The following is a 25,891-nucleotide window of genomic DNA, read 5'->3' on the forward strand; positions in this document are numbered from 1 at the left end:
ATCGGTTACGCCCAGGCGCGAAATGTAACGCGGGAAAATCTCGGGTTCGGCCTGGGTTGTGCAAGAGTAGCTCTTCCTCAAGAGTCACCAGGACTGGGACTACAAGTGGGGACCAGCGCCGCTTCAGAAAGGTGTGGGGAGACTGTAGCCGTCACAGATTTTGCGACGGTGGTTGCTGGGAAAGGGGGGTGAGGCCCCGAGAGGAGTCGCCATCCCTGGCGATAAACAGCTGGGGAGTGACAAATGGTGGTGATTGCAGGATTTCTATGCCTTCCTTGCCCTGGGACGTAGACTGGGAAAGGGGAGCTGAGCCATTGTGGAGCTTCCCCGCTCCCTCTTCTGCGCTGGTGTCTGCGAAGTGGTGGCGATGGTGGAGAGACCACCGTCGGGTCCCTTGGTGACTTTTTGCCAGGACTCCCCGAAGCGCGTCCTGGTTTCCGTTATCAAAACCACCTCGATCAAACTGCTCTCCCGAGGGAGAGATGAGGAGCCAGCACTCCCCCCGGCCGTCCCCATCAGCCCCGGCTTCAGCGACTTCATGGTTTACCCCTGGCGCTGGGGAGAGAACGCCCACAATGTGACTTTTAGCCCGGGTGGCTCCGCCACCCCTTCATTCGTCCAACAGCCTCAGGGGGGGCCAGCCAGAGCCTGCAGTGGGGAAGAAGAGGCGGGTAGCCCAGGCACCAGTAGCAGCGGCAGCCACCTCAAGGTAAGTGTGGCCGGGACAGGCCAAACAGCCGGGTGCGATGGGGTGAACTCCGCTGCCCCTGTGCGTGCAGCCCGGAGTCGGTGGGGTGGTAAGAAGCCTCACTACGGAAGGGCAGAGACGCAAAGTTAAAGGGTGACGCGCCGAGCATTCTTTCCCTATTCTCAGCGTCTTGCTTCTCCTGGCTAATTGAAGTCACTTCTGATGACACTACGGCGCGGCCAACCACATGGGGGGGCGGAGGGGGGGAGGGGAAAGTGGCTAGCCGCCCTTGACGGTCCCCAAGGGGTGGGATGGGGGCGGAGCCAGCTGCAGAGGGATGACAACCCGCCAGCGGCCGGGCATCAACGCACTGACAGCCCTCCAAACCCCTCAAAACATCAAAACCGACCATACACTAAAAACTCCCTGTCTCAAAAACAAAAAACTCGAACCCACAACCCCTCAAAAAACCCCAAACCCTGAAACCCTCCAGTCCATAGAACCCACCACAAACCAACACCTGCCTCCAAAAAACTTCAGGACTCCCAAAACTGGTAAATCATACCTAAATGCAGAAAACCCACAAATTACAACTGCCCCAACCCCTCCTGCCCCAAATCCCTCAACCCTGCCAAAACCCCAACAAAACATCCCAACCCCCTGTAAAAAGGCCAAACCCACCTCCAAAACTTAGACCCATCCAATATACCCCTCAACCCAATAAACCTACCCCTCTAAACACAAAAGCTTCCCTCAACCACAGAACCAGAAAATCCACAAAATGACCTGAAAGAAAAATGCTCCAATCTGGCCTCATGAACTGGGAGAAGGCAACCCTCTCAAAACACACCACACAAAAAAGTGTGCCAAACCCTGAACCATGAAGAGGCAACTACCCTAAAATGCACCGCATGGAAAAAGTACACACCCCCCAGCCCCTTCAACCCCAAGAAGACAAAACACTCTCCCCAAACTGTACCATGTGAAAAAGCATGCCATTCCCATCTCTTCCTCCCCTCACCCTCCCCATCCTTGTGTTGTCATTCCACCCCCTAATTGTGCAACATGGAAAAGCACACCAACCCAAGCCCCCAAACCCCAAGAAAGTACCGCCATCAAAATATGCCACACTAAAAGAAAATGTACCAAAGAAAGCCCTCCAAATCCTGAATATCAAACCCTCTCCCCAAAATGCATAGCACGAGAAGATGCTCCAAACCCAGCCTTTCAAACCCCAAGGCAACAATCTCCCTCCCCAAAAAGCACCATGAAAAAAATGCTCCAGCTCCCCCCAAAATGTGCTACACAGAAAAAATGCCAAACCCAGCCCCCCCAATCCCAAAAAGGCATCTTCACCTCTAGAACGTGCCATGCAAAAAGATGTGCCAACCCCAGCCCCCTGAATCCTGAGAAGGCAACTCCCACAAAACTCACAGGAAAAAAAATGCCAAACCCAGCCCCCCTCCCAAACCCCAAGAAGACAACCACCTGCACCATAACCAACTACACAAAAAAAAGTGCAGCAAATACAGCCCTCTAAAAATCTTAGGAAGGCACACTCAGCCCCAGGATGTGTCACATGAAAAAGTGCACCAACCCCAGACCACCAAACCCTTAAAAGGCAACACCCCCTACTGAAAAAACATGCAACAGGAAAAAGCACTCTAAATGCAGCCCCTAAACCCCAAGAAGGCAACCTCCTGCCCAAAAAAGCGCCACATGAAAAAGCACGCCCAGGACCAGCCTCCTGAACCCTGAGAACACAATTGAAATAAATAACTTACGCTTTTTCTATGGATAAACAATGTTTATTCCAATTCCTTAATTGTATTCTTTAAACACGTGTTCATTAGAGCATAAGCAAAACAGCACTGGGTGCGCGGGGGATTCACTCCGCCCAACACGCACACTTTTTAACAATAAGAAGTGTCTTAAATACAGTAAGGTATTACATATTCATAATGACCCCAGGAATGCCTATACATATTCATAAAGTGAGTCTCAGATAACCATTTCCATAGTCCCCTCCTTGACCTTCCCCTGTTTCGCCTGCGCAGTGTCACTTGGTGATTTTGAGGAGGGGTCTTTGGATGAAGGCTCCTTCAGCTTCATCACAGTGAACTTTTTACCTTTGGCTCATTATGTTGAATTGACTGGGACCCAAGCTGCCAAGTCGATTGAAACCAGACTGGCGCCCCCTTTTGCTGTAAATCTTCGTTATCTTGTCTCCTCAAGTTTACAGCTAGGTGCAGTAAAACTTCTTATCTTGGCATTCAATGGGGTTTTGTTTTTCTTAACATAAGTTTACATAAAGCTCTAAACTAAGCATTTATTGTGTGGCTAAGCCTTAAAGTGTTAGTTCGTTAGTAGGCACCCATTATATGTTTAGTTAACCCTTAAAATGTTAGTTCCCTCTGTCAATATAACTTCATAAACAAGTTTCATAACTTTTTACATAGAACTTAACCACCTTTTCCTTTTTCCAGGTTCAGAGCCCGTGCCTCATTTAGTTATATCTGTAAACATTAAACATTTCAGCATGAATCACAACTGCATTTCTCACACAACCAAGGGCTTCACAACACACTACCTGAAAAAATACAACAAACGCAGCCCCCTGAACCCCGAGAATGCAAACTTCCACCCAAAAATATTCGACACGAGAAAGCATGCCCAATCCACTCCCCTCAATGACAAGGCTACCTTCTGCTCCAAAACGTGCCACAGGAAAAAGCCCCTCAAACCCCAAGAAGGCAACCACTCCCAAAAACACGCCACAGAAAAAGATGCTCCAAATATAGCCCCCCAAATCTCGAGAAGGCAACCTCCTGCCCCAAAATGCCCCACATGAAAAAGTGCATCAAACCCTGCTCTCCGAACCACAGTAAGGCAACCCCCCCAAAACATGCCATGTGAAAAGTTGCATCAAGCCCAGCCCCCCCCCCCCCCAAACCCCATGAAGGCAACCTTCCACCCCAAAACATAGTGTGCCAAACCAAGTTCCCCAAACCCCCTAGAAAGCAACTCCTATCCAAAATGCACCACACAATAAAGTGCACCAAATATAGCCCCCCAAAATCCCGGAAGGACCCGCCCCTGCCTAATCAAACCACATGAAAAAGCACCATTCCTAGCCCATCAAACCCTGAGGTGGCAACCCCACCACTGAAAATGCATCACATGGAAAAGTGTGTCAACCCCAGCCCCCCAAACCCTGAGAATGCAACCTCCCACCCCAAAATGTGCCACAGTAGAAAGCATGCCAAAACCAGCCTCCCGAATCACTGAAATGGAAAAAAAAAAAAAAAAACAACGAAAAAACCCACCCCAAAACAAACAAAAAACCACAAAAAACCACCAACAAAAAAACCCACACAACTAAAATGCAGCAAATGAAAAGACTAGTCACACCTAACCTCCCAAACCCCAAGAAGGCAAGCCCCCCACAAAATGTGCTACACTAAACAACACACCAAACCCAGTCCTTGGAATCCTGTAAAGGAATCCCTCTCCCCAAAACATGTCACACAAAATGATGCTCCAAACCTAGCCTCTTGAACACTGAGAAGACAACACCCCCACCCCCAAAAGAAAAACTTGTCATGAATAAAGATGCCAACCCCAGCCCCCTGAATCCTGAGTAGGCAACTTCCCTCCCAAACATGCCACACAAAAAGACGCACCAAACCCAGCCCCTGCCAAACCCTGAGAAGACAACCACACTCCCCAAAATGCGCCACATGAGAAAGCATGCCAAATCTAGCCCCCCAAACTTTGGGAAGAACACCTCCTCCCCTCCCCAACAAGCCACATAAAAAAGTGCCAAAACCAGCCTCCTGAACCTCAAGAAAGCAACCCCATTCTAAAACATGCCACACAAAAAGATATGCCAAACCCAGCCCCTTGAACCCTGGGAAGGCAACCTCCTTCCCCAAAATGCACTACATGAAATAGTGCACCAACCCAGCCCTCCGAACCCCAGAAAAATCTCCCAAAGCAGGCCAAATTAAAAAACATGCTAAACTCAGCCACCCAGTGCACCAAACAAAAAAAACCCCACACCTAAAATGTGTCAAATTAAAAACATGCCAAACCTAGTCCCCCAAAATGCACCAAATGTAGAAGACACTAAGGCCAGCCTCCCCAACCAAGAAACATCCCAAAACACACCAAAACTACAACATGCCAAACTCTGCTCCATTCAACAAGCAAACCAAAAATCCCTCAAAATGTGCCAAAAAAACCCCCTGAGCCACTGAACCAAAAAAACCCAAAGCACACCGAAAGAAAAATGTGCCAAAGCTATCTCCTTAAACCACATAACCTCCAAAAAATCCCAAACCATGTCAAAAGTAAAAAGTGCCAAAACAAATCCTCTCAGCCGTCAAAACATTAAAAAAACCATAAACCTCATGAAAAACTCTGAAAACCTCCCAAATTTGTACCAAACCTCCAAAAACTGCTCCAAAAAAAATTAGCCAAAACAAAAATGTGTAAAACCTAGCCTCTGAATTACTGAACCAAAAAACCTCAAGACATACCAAAACAAAACCACACCAAACCCCACCTCTAACCACCAGAACAAAAAACTCCGAAACCTCAACCCTTCAAAAGCCCTAAACCCAATATTAACCCCCCAAAACATGCCAAACCCACCCTTCTCAACCATCAAACCAAAAATCCCCCAGTCCATGCCAAAACAAAGCCACGCCAAACAGCCCCCCAAACACTGAACCAAAGAAAAAATATCCAAATGCACCAAAACAAAAACCACCAACACTATCACCCAACACTAAGGGGGCAGACAGGTTCTTTTAGGGATCCTTGGCAGAATTATGACGGTATCAAAATAATAGTTATAATCTAGACTTGAAAATCATATAAAAGAATGCAAGTCACTCATTCAGTCCTCGGAGGAAATGGATGATGGTGGAGGCATCCCATGGATTCACAGGTCTCACTGTCCAGCAGCAGTTGAGGTCCAAGTTCCCCACTTAGGTCTTATAACTGCTTGATTTTATAGACAGTGCTCTGTGTGCTGTTATGCTTCCCTGTTCTGTGACGGGGTATATTGTGTTGACCCTGGCTGGATGCCAGGTGCCCACCAAAGCCTCTCTATTGCTCCCTCTCCTCATCTGGACAAGGGAGAGAAAATATAACAAAACGCTCGTGGGTTGAGATAAGGACAGGGAGAGATCACTCACCAGTTACTGTCATGGGCAAAATAGACTCAACTTGGGGAAAATTAATTTAATTTAATGCCAATCAAATCAGAGTAATGAGAAATTAAAACCAAATCTTGAAACACCTTCCTCCCCACCCTTCCCTTCTTCCTGGGCTCAACTTCACTCCCAGTTTTCTCTGCCTTCTCCCCCTGAGCAGCACAGGGGGACAGGGAATGGGGGTTGCGGTCAGTTCATCACACATTGTCTCTGCCACTTCTTCTTCCTCAGGAGTGGACTCCTCATGCTCTTCCCCTTCTCCAGCATGGGGTCCCTCCCATGGGAGACAGTCCTCTACGAACTTCTCCAACATGAGTCCTTCCCACAGACTGCAGTCCTTCAAGAACTGCTCCAGCGTGGGTCCTTTCCATGGGGTGCAGTCCTTCAGGAAAGGACTGCTCCAGCATGGGTCCCCCACAGGGTCACAGTCTCCTTTGGGTGCATCCACCTGTTCTGACATGGGGTCCTCCATGGGCTGCAGGTAGATATCTGCTCCACTGTTAATCTCCATGGGCTGCAGGGGGACAACCTGCCTCAGCACGGTCTTCACCACAGGCTGCAGGGGAATCTGCTCTGAAGCCTGGACCACCTCCTCCCCCTCCTTCTTCACTGACCTTGGTGTCTGTAGAGTTGTTTCTCTCACATGTTGTCACTCCTCTTTCCGTTGCTGTTGGCATTGCGTAGTTGTTTTTCCCCCTTTTTAAATATGTTATCACAGAGGCGCTTACAACCATTGCTGATTGGCTCAGTCTTGGCCAGTGGCAAGACTCCATCTTGGAGCTGGCTAGCATTAGGGGAAGCTTCTAGCAGCTTCTCACAGAAGCCACCCCTGTAGCCCCCCTGCTATCAAAACCTTGCCACGCATTCCACCATTCCACTCCTTGCCTCTGTGGATTACGTATTTAAGAATTATCATTAAAATCCACATTCATCGCACAAACTTCACTCACAGCAGCAAAAATAATTCCCCACACCAAAATAAAAATAACACCATCAGAACACCAAACTAAAGTGGACAAATTATACACAATCCACCCCTCATCCCTTCACCACAATTACAAACAAAAGATTTATTCTTCCCATCTGCAGGTGATGTCCAGCCACTTCCTGGGAAGTAGGTCTTCAGTATGCATAGCAGCTGCTCCAGAAGACAAATGTCATAATAATGAATGCCCGCCCCCCCTCCTCCTTTTCTTAGCTTTTATAGCTGAGCAGATGTCATATTGTATGGAATATCCCTTTGGTCTGTTTGGGTCAGCAGTCCTGGCTATATCCCCTCCCAAGATCTTGCCCATGCCTAGACTACTGGGTTTTGGAGGTAGGGAGAGGGTGTCCCATCCCAACAGATGGGATGAGGGATGAGTTAACTCTAGACGCGACACGCGCCCTGGCTCAACAGGGGAGACCAGGTGTGAGTTAACTCTGGATTAATTCTGCGCGGTTATGTGAAGTGAATGACAGACTATCACCTCCGGGGTCCAATTCAGTTGTGAGTTTTACTAAAAGTACTTGTTGGAATATTGGTTACAGCAAATGATGACTTGGCAAAAGCATAACAGAACTTATCAACACGTTAACAGCGAAAGTCCTACTACGAGCGATATATTGGCAACCATCAACAGCTATAATATGAAATTTAACCAGAAATCAACAGCAAAGCTTAAAGATGGTGTTATCCTTATATGTTCAAAAGGGAAAGAGAGAAAGAGAGTGGTAGGGAAGGAAAAAAAACCTAAGGTATAAGGGAGAAAGAAAGAGAGTAATATATATATATACTGAAGGAGAGACAGAGAAGTGGGGGTATAGAAAAAAGGAGAGAAGGAAAGAGCAGAGAGAAAGGAAGAAAGAAAAGAGTGAGGGATCCAGTCTCTTACGGCCCCGCAGTGTGGATGACAGGACTTGTACGATGATGTGTGGCCTTGGTGTTCCACGGCGAGGATGCTGGGGTCAGGAGCGCAGCGTCCTCCAATGTCTGGTTCAGAGTGAGGGTCCTCAGGGTGCTGGTATTCTCTTGGTGAGGCCGAGCTGGTATTCCCTTGGTGAAGACTGGTAGGCCCTGGTGAAGCTGATGTTCCCTTCGTGAGACTGGTATTCCCCCACTACCGTGCTGTTTTAGCTGGGCTTTTTATAACTCCCAGAGCAGAGGAAAGTCTGGGGGGGGGGCAAAAGCGGTGATTGCGAAAGAGGGACAAGTCTGGACAAGTCCTGGGCCACGTTGAGGGTCTCCGCCTTGTGTCATGCAGAAATCCAGGGGGAAATGGTGACTGCAGAAGATCAACAAGTTTTTACAAGCCCTGGGCCATGATAAAGGGGTCTCGACTTTTCCCCTTTGTTTGCCAAACTGGGCATATCAGGAGATGGGGCTATGTGCCCTCCAGTACATCCTCCATCTCCTGTTGATCAGCCAGCCTGATCTGTGGCTCATTAGCTCATCGTTGATGTGCAGATCGCAGTGCCTCCTGCTCTGAATGTGTCTTCTTCTGGCTGAACTAGTCACAATGTTTTCAGCCATGATCCTCATCAGTGCTCAACAGAGGGAATGTTGAAAAGACAGCCTTGATGCTGTGTGAGCACTGTTCAGCAGTATCACAGTATCACAGTATCACAGTATGTTTGGGATTGGAAGGGACCTCAAAAGATCATCTAGTCCAATCCCCCTGCTGGAGCAGGAACGCCTAGGTGAGGTCGCACAGGAATGTGTCCAGGCGGGCTTTGAATGTCTCCAGGGAAGGAGACTCCACAACCTCCCTGGGTAGCCTGTTCCAGTGCTCTGTTACCCTCACTGAGAAGAAGTTCTTTCTCAAATTTAAGTGGAACCTCTTGTGTTCCAGCTTGATCCCGTTGCCCCTTGTCCTATCATTGTTTGCCACTGAGAAGAGCCTGACTCCATCCTCATGGCACTCACCCTTTATATATTTATAAACATTAATAAGGTCACCCCTCAGTCTCCTCTTCTCCAAACTAAAGAGCCCCAGCTCCCTCAGCCTTTCTTCATAAGGGAGATGCTCCACTCCCTTAATCATCTTTGTTGCTCTACGCTGGACCCTCTCCAGCAGTTCCCTGTCCTTCTTGAACTGAGGGGCCCAGAACTGGACACAATATTCCAGATGGGGTCTCACCAGGGCGGAGTAGAGGGGAAGGAGGACCTCTCTCGATCTACTGACCACCCCCCTTGTAATACACCCAAGGATGCCATTAGCCTTCCTGGCCACAAGGGCACAGTGCTGGCTCATGGTCATCCTGTTGTCCACCAGGACCCCCAGGTCCCTTTCCCCTACACTGCTCTCTAATAGGTCATGCCCCAACCTATACTGGAACTTGGGATTGTTCCTGCCCAGATGCAGGACTCTACACTTTCCCTTGTTAAATTCCATCAGATTATCCCCCGCCCAACTCTCCAGCCTGTCCAGGTCCCGCTGGATGGCGGCACAGCCTTCTGGCGTGTCAGCCACTCCTCCCAGCTTAGTGTCATCAGCAAACTTGCTGATAGTACACTCAATTCCCTCGTCTAAATCATTAATGAATATATTGAATAATATTGGCCCCAGTACTGACCCCTGAGGCACTCCACTAGATACTGGCCTCCAACTGGACTCCGCACCATTGACCACCACTCTCTGGCTTCTCTCTTTAAGCCAGTTTGCAACCCACCTCACTACTCTATTGTCGAGACCACACCTCCTCAATTTAGCTGTGAGGATGCTGTGAGGGACTGTGTCAAAGGCTTTACTGAAGTCAAGGTAGACCACATCCACCGCTCTGCCATCATCCATCCACCTTGTTACATTCTCATAAAAGGCTATGAGGTTGGTCAAGCATGACTTACCCTTGGTAAAGCCATGCTGACTGCCCCTAATGACCCTCTTATCCCTGATGTGCCTTGAGATGGCACCAAGGATAAGCTGTTCCATTACTTTCCCAGGGACAGAGGTGAGGCTGACCGGTCTATAATTACCCGGGTCCTCCTTCTTGCCCTTTTTAAAGACTGGAGTGACATTTGCTTTCCTCCAATCCTCGGGCACCTCTCCCGTTTCCCAAGACTTGGCAAAAATGATGGATAGCGGTCTAGCAATGACTTCAGCCAGCTCCCTCAGCACCCGCGGATGCATCCCATCTGGACCCATGGATTTATGGACGTCCAGACTACTTAATTGTTCCCTAACCCAGTCCTCATCGACTAAAGCAAACTCCTCCATTGACCTGGCTTCATCCGGGGTCTCAGGGGTACAGGGTTCCCCAGGACATCCTCCAGCGGAGTAGACAGAGACAAAGGCGGCATTCAGCAATTCTGCCTTCTCTGTGTCTTCTGCCACCAGGGCACCCACCTCATTCATCAGTGCCAAAACACTGGTGTGTTAACAGCACCTTTAATACATATATATCTTCTAACCATCCTATTGTATTGAATTCTCGTTACTGAAATCCCCTCTTACCAACACAACGTATACTTAAACCATCTTTATACCCAACATTCAGATTTATACATTCTCATTAACCCCTGTCCTTTAACAGATAGATACTATTCTCCCATTTCATGGGCTTCCTCCACTCCTCCAAATGTTCATAAGAACAGGCTATGACTTGGGCCCCATTTGTCAAGATGAGCACTCAGGACAGGAGAAGCAGCATGTTCAATTGTTGGGCACCAGCACCGGCTTGGTTTGGGTCATCATTGCACTTGCCCAGTTCCTTGCAAAACTCGCTCTTTGTTGGTTCAGATTGTTCCTGCTACATTACTTCCTTTAACATACAACTCATCACAAATTATTTTTCCCCCAAGGTTAAATATCCTTGAGGAACACACCGAGTCTCCCCATCCTTCTGCATTACACACTAAGTACACCCAGGTCTTTGAGCGAAAACAATCCCGTGAATGGTTTTGCCTTTTTGCAAGGGAGGAGCAATCCATACTGCCTTCCCCAGCCACTTCCCTATGTATACTACAGGGACCTTATGTCCTCCTACAGTATGTAGGGGCTTTGTTTGGGCAGAACCAGGATGGACAGCAGATCCTCTGGTGTTAACCAGCCAAGTGGCTTCTGCTAAATTATATCCCAGGGCTTCCATGCCCCATTGCCCAGTGCTCTTGACAGTTTTTAGCAGTCCATTATATAATTCAATCTTTCTGGAGGTTTGTGGGTGATAGGGTATGTGTGATATACCCACTCAGTGCCATGTTTCTTAGCCCAAGAGTTTATGAGGTTATTTTGGAAATGAGTCCCATTGTCTGACTTGATTCTTTCTGGGATACCATGTCACCACAAAATTTGCCTTTCAAGGCCTAAGATGGTGTTTCAGGCAGTGGCATGGTTTACAGGATATGTTTCTAGCCAACTGGTAGTTGCTTCCACCATGGCGAGTATGTAGCACTTGCCTTGGGGTGTTCGTGGCGGTGATCCAATATAGTCAATTTGCCAGGTGTTGTAGTTTAACCCAAGCTAGTAATACAACCACAATAGCTACTTGCTCACCCCCCCTCCCCCAATAGGGGAGAGAATCAAAAGGGAAGGGAGAAACTTGGATTGAGATAAACACAGTTTAATAAAATAAGAAAATACTAACACACTACTAGTAAATATGTATGTAAAACAGAAACAGAATATAAAATAAAAGATACTCAATGCAATTCCTCACGAACTCCATCCACATCAAGCAGCCAGTCCCAGGAAACAGCACCTGGTCCCAACAGCTGATCCCGGAGAGAGCAAAAAAGGAAAAAGGCAGAAAGGCCCAGAGATCTCTGCAAAACATCAGGGTGACAAAAGGCTGAACTAACAAAGGTCCCGAACAGAACCCCCCCAGCTCCAACAAAAAGAGCGAAGAAGGCCAAGAGAACATGAGAGAGAGACCGAGATCCCGACTTTCCTTAAATATGAAGCATGACTCTAATGGGATGGAATACTCTTATTGATCAGTCTGGATGTCAGTCAAGGCCTGGTCTGCCCCATCTATGCCCCCCTTCCTCGATGCCTCACACCTGTGGGCAGAGCGCTCAGAATGTCCTTGGCTCTCAGACCAGGGCAATTAAAAACATTAACTCTGTCCTGGGGTGTTATCTTCTTGTTCTCAAACAAAGACCAAATAATGGCCATGCTAGCTATGAAAAAGAAAGGTTTCTAACTGTATGAAGAAAATTAACTCATTTTCAGTCAAACCAGCACACCAGGCCTCACCATATCGACAACCCAGCCACCGCCCTCTGTTCCAGGGAGACTTTACTCGTGTGGCTCTCTTCATTGCAGCACGTTTCACCTTCACATTACCTGTGTAATGGCCTCCATGGTCAGGTCCACCCCTCAATCACGAGCCCATCTATATGTTGCATCTCTCCCTAGATGTTCTGATGTTTCATGGGCCCATTGAGCTACAAATAGCTCACCCTTATGCTCCCAGTCCAGGTCTACCTGAGCTACTGTCACAGAGGGATCCTAAAAGTCAATTCAGGCAGGCAATAAGCTCCAAACAGACTTTATTCTAACCAGAACTGTTGAACAGAAACAAACTAAAAATGGGGTTTATCCAAAATTATTCAGAACTCTGATAACATTATACAACACAGGTTCGGATACCAGTTAGGAGTTTAATTACTACACAACTGACTCAAATCTCAAGGGGATTAGATCCCAAAACTAGAATAATTATTCAAAATGCACATCTTCTCACTTTGTGTCAAAGTGAGGACTCTCATGGGTTCCCATATCGCTTATCAGGTCGGTAAGGTATCTCAGTCCCCAGGGAATGTTCCTTAGATGGCCATTCTAAGGACGAGAGTCTTCGACTGCATACCCACTGTTCCAAGGAAGATCAACTCAAAGGGGGTCTTCAGCAGGCTCCATTCATACCTTAGTTGAATCTGAGCTGTGGTCACTTATGGTAGTTGTCCAGAAACTTCTCTAAACCAAGGTGTCTCATTGGTCAAAGGCCTTGTCTGTTGACCAATGAGTGTATGCATGACCATAGTTGTCAATCAGCCTAGAAGTTTCTGTGGGTCAGCAGTTGGGGAGAATGCATCTGCCATAGATACTTCAATTTTGACAGCCTTGTCTATCTGTTCATTGTTTCAATGGTCTTCAGTGGCGTGGCTTTTGGGCATGTGAGCATCTACATGGTATACCTTTAGAGTGTTTTCTACCTGAGCAGCGATGTCCTGCCACAGTGTAGCAGCCCAGATGGGTTTAGCCCTGCACTGCCAATTGGCCTTCTTCCATTGCTGTAGCCACACCCATAGGGCATTAGCAACCATCCAGGAGTCAATATAGAGTACTGGTCACTTTTCTCGTTCAACAGTCTCTAGGGCTAGTTGGATGGCTTTCAACTTCTGCAGACTGATTTGACTTACCTTCTCCTTCAGTGGCTTCAATGACTTGTCATATGGGACTCCACACAGCACCTTTACACTTCTGATAGTTTCCCACAACATGACAGGATCCATCAGTAAACAAAGCACAATGCCTTTCATATTCTGATAATTCATTGTACGACAGTGCCTCTTGGGTACAAGCCACCTCCTCAGGCAATGCTCCAAAACCTCTGCCATCTGGCCAGTCCATGATTCCTGGGCACTTGCGGTTCCCCAGTTGAGCTTGTTGTGTGATCAGTGCTATCCACTTCGTGTGGCACTGGTTGCATGATGCATAGAGGGGACGTTTCCTTTGAACATCCAGTGTAGCACAGGCAATCATGGTGCTAAGAGGAGATATATTTCTGTATCAACAACTTCTGAAGCATCTTGAACCCCCTCCTATGCTGCTAGTAGGGGTGTAGTGGGCTTCTGATCCCTGATACCCCTGGATCCAAAACCCTAATGGTCAACCTCAGGTTTTTCCTGGTGTTTTCTGCCAGAGGCTCCAGGTGAGACCATGTTCCCTGGCTGCAGTATAGAGTACATTTTGCACAGCTGGTCCTGTCCAGACAGGCCCGAGAGCTACCACATGAGCTATCTTCTGTTTGATCTGCTCAAAGACTTGTTGTTGCTCATGGCCCCACTCAAAATAGTAGCTCTTTCAGGTCACTCAATAGAGAGGGCTCACAAGCTGACTATAACCTGGAATATGCATTCTCCAGAATCCCACAAGGCCTAGGAAAGCTTGTGAGCTTTCTCTAGCCTGGCTAGATTAGTCAGTAGAGCAGGAGACTCTTAATCTCAGGGTCATGAGTTTGTGCCCCATGTTGGGCACCAAAAAGGACTCTAGGGGGTTGACCTCAATTGCATGCAAGGTGTCTACCAAGACACTCTATCAATCCCCCTCCTCGGCTGGACAGGAGGAGAAAAATATGATGAAAGGCTCGTGGATCAAGATAAGGACAGGGAGATCACTCAGCAATTACCATCAGGGCAAAACAGACTCGACTCAGGGAAAATTAATTTAATTTATTGCCAATTGAATCAGAGTAGGTTAATGAGAAATAAAACCAAATTTTAAAACACCTTCCCTCCACCCATCCCTTCTTCCTGAGCTCAGCTTCACTCCTATTTTCTCTACATCCTCCCCCTGAGCAGCGCAGGGGGACAGGGAATGGGGCTTAGGGTCAGTTCATCACATGTTGTCTCTGCCACTCTTTCCTCCTCATATTCTTGCTCTTCTCCAGCGTGGGGTCCCTCCCATGGGAACCAGTCCTCCACAAACTTCTCCAGTGTGGGTCCTTTCCACTTGCCCTTTCCATGGGGTGCAGTCCTTCAGGAATGGACTGCTCCAGCATGGGTCTCCCATGGGGTAACTAGTCCTGCCAGGAAACCTGCTCCACTGTGGGCTCCTTTCCCCACAGAGTCACAGGTCTTGCCAGGATCCTGCTCCAGTGAGGACTTCCCATGGGGTCACAGCCTCCTTCCAGCACATCCACCTGGTCTGTCATGGGGTCCTCTGCTGCAATGAGGAACGACGCACACCGGGACGCAAAGATGCACACACAGGCAGAGATCTTGTTCAGGAAGGAGCGCAGAGCCGGGCAGAGCAGAGAGCTGAGACAGGCTGAGGCCCTCTTTATTAGCCATTGACCATTTATAGGATTTACAGATACGGGCCTGGACTAAGATGTTTTATCAATAATTGTTATTAAAAACACATCACACTCATGTTATGTCTGTTTCAGTTATGTTCCCACTCATTCACAGACCAGGCCCAATGACATTCACACATCACATGTACTTGGGGACGGTTATCTGGCCTGAGATATCATACTCACGAGTCTGGGCTATCACTCTTTACAATTATGAGAAACGTACTTCAGCACGACCTGTCCAAGGCCCTTTGTATTTTGACTAGTTGCTATGATCTAATTATGTTAGTACTATTTCTTCTTTGACCATCCAGATGGTCATGTTAGTATTCCTTTATCATCCAGGTGGCTGGAACTGCACATCTTGCTTTCCCACATCTTTTCTTTCCCACAGTCCTCCACTGGCTGCAGGTAGATATCTGCTCCACCATTAACCTCCATGGGCTTCAGGGGGACAACCTACTTCACCATGGTCTTCACCACAGGCTGCAGGGAAATATGCTCCTCTGGCTCCTGCAGCACTTCCTCCCTCTCCTTCTTCACTGACTTTGGTGTCTGCAGAGTTTCTCTCAAATATTCTCTTTCCTCTCTTCCAGTTGCTGTTGTGCAGCAGTTTTTTCCCCCTTCTTAAATATGTTATCACAGAGGGTCTACCGCTGTCACTGATTGGCTCAGCTTTAGTCAGCAGCAGGTTTGTCTTGGAGCTGGCTGCCATTTGCTCTATCAGACATGGAGGAAGCTTCTAGCAGCTTCTCACAGAAGCCACCCCTGTAGCGCTCCTGCTACCAAAACCTTGCCATGCAAACCCAATACAGAGTTTTCCCACCAAGTTTCTGTGACTCCTTTGATATCACAACTCTTAGACTGGGCACAGAGCTCCAGTTCCTCCTGTTTGTTGCCCTGACTACTTGCATTGGTATACATGCACTTGAGGTGGCTGGACTTAGGGTTCTTGCCTTTGGAGAGGGTTGGGAAGCGTTCCGCACTACTCTGGTAGGTGTGCTCATCCACCCTGTTGCTTATGGATGTACAGGTGTCACAGTTGTGGACCCCACCCCCTAAGTTAGTTTAAAACATAATTCATTAAGTCAGCCAATCTGCTAGCAAAGATTCCCCTGTCTCTTCTAGATAGGTGGATCCTGTCTCTCCCCAATAGGCAAGTCCCACAATCATAGAAAGCAAAGCCCTGGGGCAATGACACCAGCCTCAAAGCCAGGTACTGATCTGCACGATGGGTCAGCTTCTGCCTGCACCTCTATCCCTGACTGGCAAAACAGAGGAGAAGATCACATGGGCCCCTGTTGACTTCCTCCTGCAGCTCTTCCATCTGCTGCCTGAAGTGACTCCACCAGAGCACACCTTGCACAGGTGGAACTTGCATGCTTCTCTACCCAGGAGGTGGGGTGCACTTTTTCAGCCTTCCACCTGGACAGCAACTTCCTCCACTCATCCCAGGCTAGGTAGCTGATTCCTGTCAGCTGTGGAGTGCAGCCCTTGCCTTGTCTCTACTACCACTATGCTTCCAACAACCTCAAAGCACTGCCTAATAAACCCTTCTAATTCCCTGGAGATCTTAAGCTGATGGGCAGACTTGCATAGCCACCAGCTAGCCAGGGTGACTATCGAGGCTGCAGCCTAAGCCTGTGGGTGAGCAGAGCAGGCAGCAGCCTGATAACTGGCAGAGTTCTCCTGCGAGAACTGCTGATGCAGCTCCCAACAGACACCGATCCCTGTTTGCACGCCCTGGTTGTTGGTGCTCCCTAGGGGCCAGCTATATGCAGCTTCGCCTGGCTTGAACTGGCTGCAGGGACCACCGGCAATGCCCAACTCGTCTGCCTTTCTCGTGAGACTTATTGCCAGCTGGCCAGTCCCTCCAACACACACAGTCAGGGGCCCAGAAACACCCTCAGACACCCCTAGAAATCTCAGAAGCCTTGCGCTCCTATCAGCACATGGCAACTGCTGCTGCCACTGCTGCTAGCGTTGGCTTCCCGTGACTTGAATTGATTGTGGGGACAGCTGCTGACAGGAGCAGTTTGTGAAGGACTGTATCCCATGGGAGGGACCCCACACTGGAGCAGGGGAACACTATGAGGAGGAAAGAGCAATCTCCCTGTCCTTATCTTGACCCATGAGCTTTTCATCAGCCAAGGTTAACCAACCACAAAACCAAAGCCCCAGAATGAAAAAAAATATATATGTGTATATATATACCCACGGATTCCTCAAAAGCCACAGAATGAAAAAAAACACAGATGCCCCAAAAACCCGGAACTAAACAAAAAAAAAAAAAACACAAAACACCACAGATGACGCAAAAGCCCAGAACAAAAACCAGCAGATGCTCCAAAAGGCTGGAACCAAAAGAAAAGCCAGGAACCAAAGGAAACCCCAATCCCTACAACCCAAAAGGCTGGAAGCAAAAAGTAACGTGGACAGCCCAGAAGCCTGGAAGCAAATGACCTCAAGACCCCAGAAACCCCAGAACTGCAAAATCCCAAAGCCCAAGAATCCAAAAGCCTCAAAATACAAGAACCCAAGATCTCCCCCCCCAAAAAAACCCAGACTCAAATAAGACCCCTCTCCAGAAAAAAACAAAACAAAACAGACACTAGAACTCCAAAATTAAACCACCAGAACTGAAAAATACCCAAACAACCCAAATCCCCACAGTTGGACACCCCAAACAACCCAAATCCCCAGAACTAAAAAATAAACAAAAAAAACCCAAGCAACACAAAACATTGGAATCAATCACCACAAACAATGCAAGACCTCAGAAAGAATAAAACCCCAACCAACTCAAGACCCCTGACAACACACAACTCAGATGACCCAAAAAGTGGGAACCAAAATAAAAAAATAAACAAACAAACCTGGAAACCCAAAAGCTTGTAACCAAAAAAATCCTCAACAACCCAAAGTCATGGAATGAAAAAAACCCCTGATGACCCAAAATTGCAGAATGAAAAAAAATACAGATGACTCAGGACCCTGGAGTGGAGGAAAAAAAACAACCAAAAAGCAAAACACACACACACACACACAAACCAACCGAACAAAAACAAAACAAAACAAAACAAACCCACAAAACAAGAAAAACACCACCACCATCAACAACAAGAAAAAAACAACCACACAGATGCAAACCACAGATGCCTCCCAAAGCCCCCATATGCACACATCCCCACTCCCTATCTAATCCTGATGTACCCCACAAATGCACCCCACACACCCCATGTACACACACCACACATGCACATGTGTACCTCACCACGCACCATGCATGCATGCATCTCCTACCTCACACTCCCACACACACCACGTGACACCTGCACCCACCCACAGAACCATGCACCACACACGCTACACTCCCACACTGCTCTTGCCCACCACACTACCCATGACATCCACCCCACACACTACACCCCCATGCACACATGCACCCCATGCACACACCATGAATCACACACACACACACCATACACCTCACACATACCACACACACCATGCTACACACACCTCATATCCTGTGCACGCACCCTCCACACAAAACCACCCTCCCCTAAACTGCTATTTGATGACTCCTGTGATAATATAAGCTATATTGTTGGATAGGCTTGGACTTGGTTCGCATAGTTTTGCTGTTTTACCCATCTTTGGATATATCTACATTATAGCTCTGTAAAATAACTTTTTGGGGTAATTCTAAATGAGTTCTAGTGTCTTTTTTTTCTTGTTCTATTTTTTTTTTTTTTTTTAATACTTGTGGTTTCCTATGTATTATTTTAGCAGATCCTTCCATTTTGTTGAGCTTATGTAAGAATACTGTGTGTGTGGTTGCTTGTGGATTGTGTTGTGGGTTTGTTTGTTTTGGGGGAGGGGGGATGTTCTTTGCTAAATCACTTACATGGAAAAGTATGGTGTCGCGGTTGATACAGACAAACGACATAGACCAAGTTCTTAAGTACAAACAGCAGTCTCCATTTATTGCCACAAACACTTTTTTATATAGTCTTTACCAGCTCAAGTGTCTTTTTGCTATTGGTTACAGGCTGCAATAGTAACATATCATTGGCTAATTTTGCTATCATCAATGTTACTCTTTTACTCCCTTCTTTCTCACAGGTACACCTTAATATCTTCAAGGCTAATCTCTGTTCCCCTACCCTCCGTCAGGGAATCCACGGACTCACCATAGTCCCCCACAATATGGCACTTCAGTTTCTTAATTATTTTAATACAGGATGGGATAAGACGTGGCCGACCAAGAGCAGACACAGTTCGTGACCTAATAAATGAAGGAGAGCATTCCTCTAGCAGAATACGTTGCAATATCTGCAACAGGGTGTTTCCACGAGAGAAATCACTACAGGCACACAAACGAATTCATACTGGTAAGTGAGGAGATTAAAAGGAAGACGTGAGTAGCTGACAAACACTTATGAAGCAGTTGGGAAGGCAAAAAAAAAACCGTCAACCCATTAATATCTTATTGTAATTGTTAAAATCAGGACTTCTCCCAGGGCTTCTTAGTGCAATCAAAGGAAACTCTTTCTGTAACTATTTCTGTCACAGGGTAACCGTAGCAGTAATTTGGGCTTTAATAGTAAAAGCATAGTGTAAATATTTTATCTACTGTTGTCAGACTTCCTTAATAAGAGGAAAAAATTTTCCTGAGCTTGATGTTCTGTACTTGGTAGTATTTTTCATTCTGGCTACCTCTTTTGTGATTTCTGTTTGCTTCTTCTTTTGTGTAGTTTTTACACGGTAATTGAATCATAGAATCACAGTATCATTTAGGTTGGAAAAGACCCTTAAGATCGAGGCCAACCATAAACCTAACACTACCAAGTCCACCTCTAAACCATGTCCCTAAGCACCACATCTACACATCTTTTAAATACTTCCAGGGATGGTGACTCAACCACTTTCCTGGGCAGCCTGTTCCAATGCCTGACAACCCTTTCCGTGAAGAAATTTTTCCTAACATCCAATCTAAACCTCCCCTGGTGCAACTTGAGGCTGTTTCCTCTCGTCCTATCACTTGTTACTTGGGAAAAGAGACCTCTGTGCCACAATCTCCTTTCAGGTAGTTGTAGAGAGTTGTAGAGAGTGATAAGGTCTCCCCTCAGCCTCCTTTTCTCCAGGCTAAACAGCCCCAGTTCCCTCAGCCGCTCCTCCTAAGACTTGTTCTCTAGACCCTTTACCATCTTTGTTGCTCTTCTTTGAACATGTTCCAGCACCTCAATGTCTTTCTTGTAGTGAGGGGCCCAAAACTGAACACAGTATTTGAGGTGCGGCCTCACCACTGTCGAGATGATCACCTCCCTAGTCCTTCTGGCCACACTATTTATGAAACAAACCAGGATGCTGTTGGCCTTCTTGGCCACTTGGGCACACTGCCAGCTCATATTCAGTTGACTGTCTACCAACACCCCCAGGTCCTGAAGCGTAGATATAAGAGGAAAAAGTATCTTAAAAAGTAGCTGATAACTTGGACCGTGTCATACATTAGAAGTGTATCTTAAATGTTGAGAAAAGAGTTCAAATGCTTAAAATCATTGTCCACTTGTCTCCCTTACCGTTTCCTCATTTATAACTCATTTTCTTGGGTGGAAGTGGTCACTTTAATTTCCTGAACTATATATATAAAGCAGCTCTAGAAGACAACTCTTAAGTTAGAATGTAGTGACAATTTATTTGATGTCCAACTGAGCTTGAACTGAAAGGGAGATGCTGTTTTTATACCAAGTAAATACACTTTTTGTTTCTTCATGTTCCAACAAGACTGTATTTTGCAATAAAGTATGAACTCTTGTAGGCTCATAAAGCCTTGTCTCCTTTTGTCTCTTTTTCTGACTCAAATAAGACAAGTCTGTGGATACTAATATTAAACACCAGATTCTTCATGCCTTTTGGTCAAAAGATGTTTTCATTTCAGTTGCTTGAATTAGGTGTTGAACTTGTGTATTAAACATGGAATACTTAATTGAGCAGAACACACCTTGGTGTTACTCTTCTGACTTAGTGTTACCTTCTTTAAGTTGTCCTTTCTGAGGAGTGGTGGCATGGCACACCTTTGCAAACTTGCTACCCAAACATACTCTCTTGAGAGACAGAGAGGAAATACCCACTATCCCCATTCCTCTTGTTGAAATTTGCATGGGGAAGTCGTTTATGATGATTTGCCTAAATTCTCGTCTGGAGTCTAGTCTCTTCCTACCTCCATTTATTCATGACAACTTTTTTTCAAATAGTCTAGTAAAACTCTCTAATAAGATACTTCTGCAACTTTATACATCCCTATATCAATAATCTCAGTTATTTTACCCTGGTTCAGTTTATATTAATGATAAAATGTATCTGTTTGCAACTGGAATTGTTTGCCTTTACTTTGTTTTACCTATACTATAAGATGCTATCTATACAGTATACTCTGTATGTTTCATTCTATCTAATTACAAGTATCAGTTCTAGGACTTATTTCAGTGCTTTAGAAAAATTTTATGACCAAAAAAAAGTTCTTAAACAAACAAAACTCTCTAAGCCCTCAGTCTTTTATGATAGTCTCTGAAAGGTAGGATGCACTGCTCAAAGGGAAAATATTGTCAAATTCTTCTCTTCTCTGGAACTGCCCTTTCTAACTGCAGAACTACAAAACTGTAGACTTTCTGGAAACCTGGTCACTTCTAAGTTCACGCATCTGCTTACATGATGAAGCAGAAGTTTTCAAAGGAGATCAGTGTGTAACATTGCTTGCTGCTTTCTCACATAACAAAATGAACAGAACTAAGGGTGACTCCTTGACAAGGAGGCATCTTATTTGCAGTTGCTGTAGTGCTCTGTCTGCCTCACTCAAATTCCTACTGCAGTCCAAAAAAAAATCTGGACAGTGACCGGGAGGAACGTTCAGTCTTCTCTTGGAAGGGGGGATAAAGCAAAGCCCATGATTTTTCTGAACGGCTGTCAACCCATCATTTTTATGCCTTCTTGAATTATCTTGTACTTCAACACACCAGAAGCTGACCTGAGTACAGATTATTTAAATAATGTGCAAGATTAGTAATATGATAAGGCAAAAATATTTTTTTTATTTTTCTGGGGGAAAAATGTATTATCCAGTAGCATTTAATACATACTTTAAACATCCATTTGGGATAAAAGTGCATTTCTACTCTCCAGTACACTAAAGCTTTCTGGGTAGATGCAAGTATGAGTGCAAGTCTTAAGCCAAGGACCACCACTGGATAGCATGACTTTTCTATATTCAGCTTTCATAAATCTGTGTCTGTGGTTGTGGGTTTGGTTTGGGAGAGGGGTGAGTGCTTTTCTGTGTTTTTTGGTTGGCTGGTTGTTTTTTTTTTTGTTTTGTTTTTAAAGGTGAAAGACCTTATTTGTGTGACTACCCAGACTGTGGGAAAGCCTTTGTTCAGAGTGGGCAACTCAAAACTCACCAGCGTCTTCACACAGGAGAAAAGCCTTTTGTCTGTTCAGAGAATGGTGAGCTCTCAGAGAATAACTTGTGGCTTTCAGAATTAGTGTCAGTCTAGTACTGGGAATGTATGGATGCTCATGTGGCAGTGATCTATAAAAGCTTTGGATCTTAATTTTAGAGGAGCTTCTAGGGAACGGAGAAGCCACACAGAATCTGTGCATAATCACACAAATTTAGACAGAAAAAATGCATGCATATAAGCCAGGTTATCAGTAATTGTATCAGTTGATACCAATGCATAAAATGATTGGGCATGTTATGGGCCTTGCGATTAGCATGCTGTTTTCAACTGAATCCAGATTTTTGTGGTGTAAGGAAGGTTGGATTCAGGAACATCTTCATCCCACAGATGTTATGCTAACATGCCAATTGACTGCTTTCCTTAATGTATTCTCCATTGTTATTTTATGTTTTTAAGGCTGTTTAAGCAGATTCACACATGCAAACCGTCATTGCCCCAAACACCCAAATGCTCGGCTGAAGAGGGAAGAACTCACAGTTAGACTGATTAAAAAACAGACATCTGACAATAAAGCTGCAGCTGAGTGGCTAGCGAAGTAAGTTTACTGTTGGTGTGATCTATTTCTAAACTTATAACACAGAGTAGCCTGATAAAGTGTTTTATTCTTCAGGATTAATAAAAAAGAGAAAATCAGTAAACAAACCCTAGCTGTTCCTTTAGTATGATTCAACCCAGTCTTGCTTTTTAAGTGCTGACTCCTGTTTAAGACGAAGTTCCTCATGAGGCTTTCTCATCTGTTTTTCCTTCTCTGCTCAAATGCTTCCCTTTGCTTGAACAACACCTGCTAATACCATTTTAGTTAGTGCTGCAGTCATACTGCTGAATTTGCATTTATGTAAGGAATGACAATTGTATATGCACAGGGGTAGAACTGACTGGTGGGAAAACCGTAGCAGAAAGATCTGTGTGAAGATCAGATATTTCTTGAGCACTTCTGCCCTTGAAATGCTGAATAAAGGAAACTTCTGACAGTTTAAATAGTGCTGTAAAAGGGCTGAAAAAAGAAAAAACAAATGCAATGATTAGTCATGTGCAAGACAATACTTGGAAGGTCTTTGCTAGCTTTGAATGGTAGTTCTTACATAAACTGTACATAATTTAAAAGCATTCTCCACCTCTGATCTTGTAGATACTGGGAGTCTAGAGAACAGCGTGCTCCCACTTTGAAAAGTAAAACAATCCAGAAAATGGATCAGGAACAGAAGGACCCAATGGGATATCTTCAATCTGATGAAGAGGATGACGAAGAGAAAAATAGCGGTCATTCAGCTGCTCACCGACGCCTCCAGGAACAGCATGAACGCATGCATGGTGCATTGGCTCTTATTGAGCTTGCAAACCTAGCTGTGGCACCACTGTGACAGTAGCACAGGAATGGAGTCTGCCTTTACAAAATGGTGGCGCTTGGTAGTCCTTAACCAGTTAGATCCTGGGCATAATCTAAGCACCTTATTTACTTATTATAGGCTGCTGTTCTGTAGAATTTATGAAGAATGTTGTCGCCTCGTAACATGGGGTAAGAGAGTTGCACTTTTTGTAAGGTAAAAGACAAATGTAAAGTTTAAATATCTTGTAAATATAGAATTGCATAATGCAGGGTGGACAAACTTCATGTTGTGTGAAGCTAGATTTTTGCAAGGTTAACTCATTTATTTGAAACAGTTTTCACAGGAAGCACTTGCTGAGCACAGTGTGTATGGCTAGCAGAATGGTACATGTGGCTAAAGAAGGTTGAGAAAAGGGAAAGTATTTATCTCACTGTTTAAGCAAAACTATATTAAGTGGTAGGTCTGAAGATACTGTAAGCAGCAATGGAACCAAGTTTTCTAATGTCAGTATATTTTTACCTATTATCACTAAGGCAGAAAGCAAAGCTTAGATATGTCAACTCGTAGAAGGGAAGAAACTGCTTCATGCAGGAAATTTTAAGATAGTTCAGGATCTTCACTGTGACTGCTCAAGATATGAGACTTGACTTTGCTATTTTATGTTTTTTTATTTGATCTCAGCAGAATCTCTTGGTTTAAGTAGCACTTGTTATTCCTAATGTATGATGTTAGGAACTTTTGCACATTGTTGGGTTTATCTGAAAATGATTAGCCTTGCAAAGTCTAGACAAAGGTAAAGAATTGGTAATGGTTTTTTAGATATTTTTGGACCCCTTAATGATTTGTCACTTGCTTTTGTTAATAAAGGGGATACTGACAGGGTAGACTGATTTGTAATAAACTATTTTAGATCTCCTATTAGCAAACACTAAGTTTTAAAGTATTGCTCTTATATGATTATTAGCAAATAGAAGCCTCCATACTTGCTGTACATAAAGCCACCTTATTACTTTACTTCAGGATAACATGCCAATTTTTTTGTTCACTAACTGTAGCACAGCTATCAATTAAGCATGGCAAAAAAAGTATTTAATATATAACCAGAAAACAGGCTTCCAAAGGTAGTTTTGAGTATGTATGCTAACTGTGTGATTTCATATATTTCCCAAATAAATGAAACATACTAGGCATCTTGACACCTCATGAGTACTGTGTACTTTCAAATACCATTGTCTCATGGTGATCTCTTTCTGTATTTTACTTGGAAGGCAACCAGAGATTCCTAATATGCTACGGAAATTTTGAATCCAAATTGGATAAACTCTTTAGTTGAGCTACTACTTTAAGGGATGTTAACAAGTCATATTTACTGAGCTGCTTGCTCTTAACTCCTCCCTCTCATCGCAGGTCAGGAAATTCAGATAAGAATTCAGACTTTCCCTCTTTCTTGAGAAGAAAAAAATTGTTAAATTACTTGATATAGACTGACTAAATGCATACAACTGTTTCAGAAAAGTAGTCTAATTCTACAGCAGAAACTGCAATTGTTATTTTCTCTGATAATTGATACCTGTTGTGGTAGAAAATTGTATTAACCCAGTTTGTTTAAAATAATGTCTTCATTATTTTGGTGTTGGTCTTTTGGGATTAAAAAAATGAAACACTTCGTAGTCATTTCAGGCTTCTTAGCCAATGTAAAACTACCTGGCAATTCATGGGTATGGGTTTAGAAATTCTCAGTTACATGCTTTTGACTGTTCAGTTGGCTGCATACAAATAGTCTGATCCCAAAATAAGCCTTGAGCATGAATCCGTTGTACTTGTGAGTCATAACTCTGAATTGCTTGTGAGTGGTGTTTCACAAGGCACAGTTGCAGATCCAAGTCATAACTTAATTCAACAGAACTGATTTTCCCAATCAACTGTAATGCTTTTGACAACTGGCACAATACTTCTTTCATTATGACAATACACTGAATTCTATGTAGCTGTAGAAAAAATTCAGACAGCTCAAGTACTTTTGTGTAAGTAACAACTTATCGGTAAAAAAACAAGTAAAAATCCTGAGGTGGAAGACTGCTTTTTGTTTTATTAAAAAGTGATTGCATACAAGAAATATTGAAGTGTTCTATACTT

At 45.1% G+C, this 25,891-nt stretch overlaps 1 protein-coding gene across 1 annotated transcript; it reads left to right on the top strand.

Moving 5' to 3' along the window:
• The first annotated feature begins 38 nt into the window (after window positions 1-38).
• On the top strand, window positions 39-25,891 carry LOC136114606 (zinc finger protein 367-like). The gene is made up of 5 exons (XM_065859996.1): window positions 39-709; window positions 19,154-19,304; window positions 22,291-22,410; window positions 22,824-22,962; window positions 23,557-25,891. Exons 1-5 carry the CDS (start codon window positions 368-370, stop codon window positions 23,786-23,788), a joined length of 984 nt encoding a protein of 327 aa, XP_065716068.1. The 5' UTR covers window positions 39-367; the 3' UTR covers window positions 23,789-25,891.

Source organism: Patagioenas fasciata, chromosome W, assembly GCF_037038585.1.
Source record: "Patagioenas fasciata isolate bPatFas1 chromosome W, bPatFas1.hap1, whole genome shotgun sequence".
NCBI lineage: Eukaryota > Metazoa > Chordata > Aves > Columbiformes > Columbidae > Patagioenas > Patagioenas fasciata.

What these genes read in the sequence shown, in the direction of transcription:
- LOC136114606 (XM_065859996.1), top strand. Translation starts at nt 368, where the DNA reads ATGGTGGAGAGACCACCGTCGGGTCCCTTGGTGACTTTTTGCCAGGAC. An exon ending in TTTTGTCTGTTCAGAGAATG is followed by an intron (nt 22,411 to 22,823) that starts GTGAGCTCTCAG and finishes TATGTTTTTAAG; the next exon opens with GCTGTTTAAGCAGATTCACA. An exon ending in GCAGCTGAGTGGCTAGCGAA is followed by an intron (nt 22,963 to 23,556) that starts GTAAGTTTACTG and finishes CTGATCTTGTAG; the next exon opens with ATACTGGGAGTCTAGAGAAC.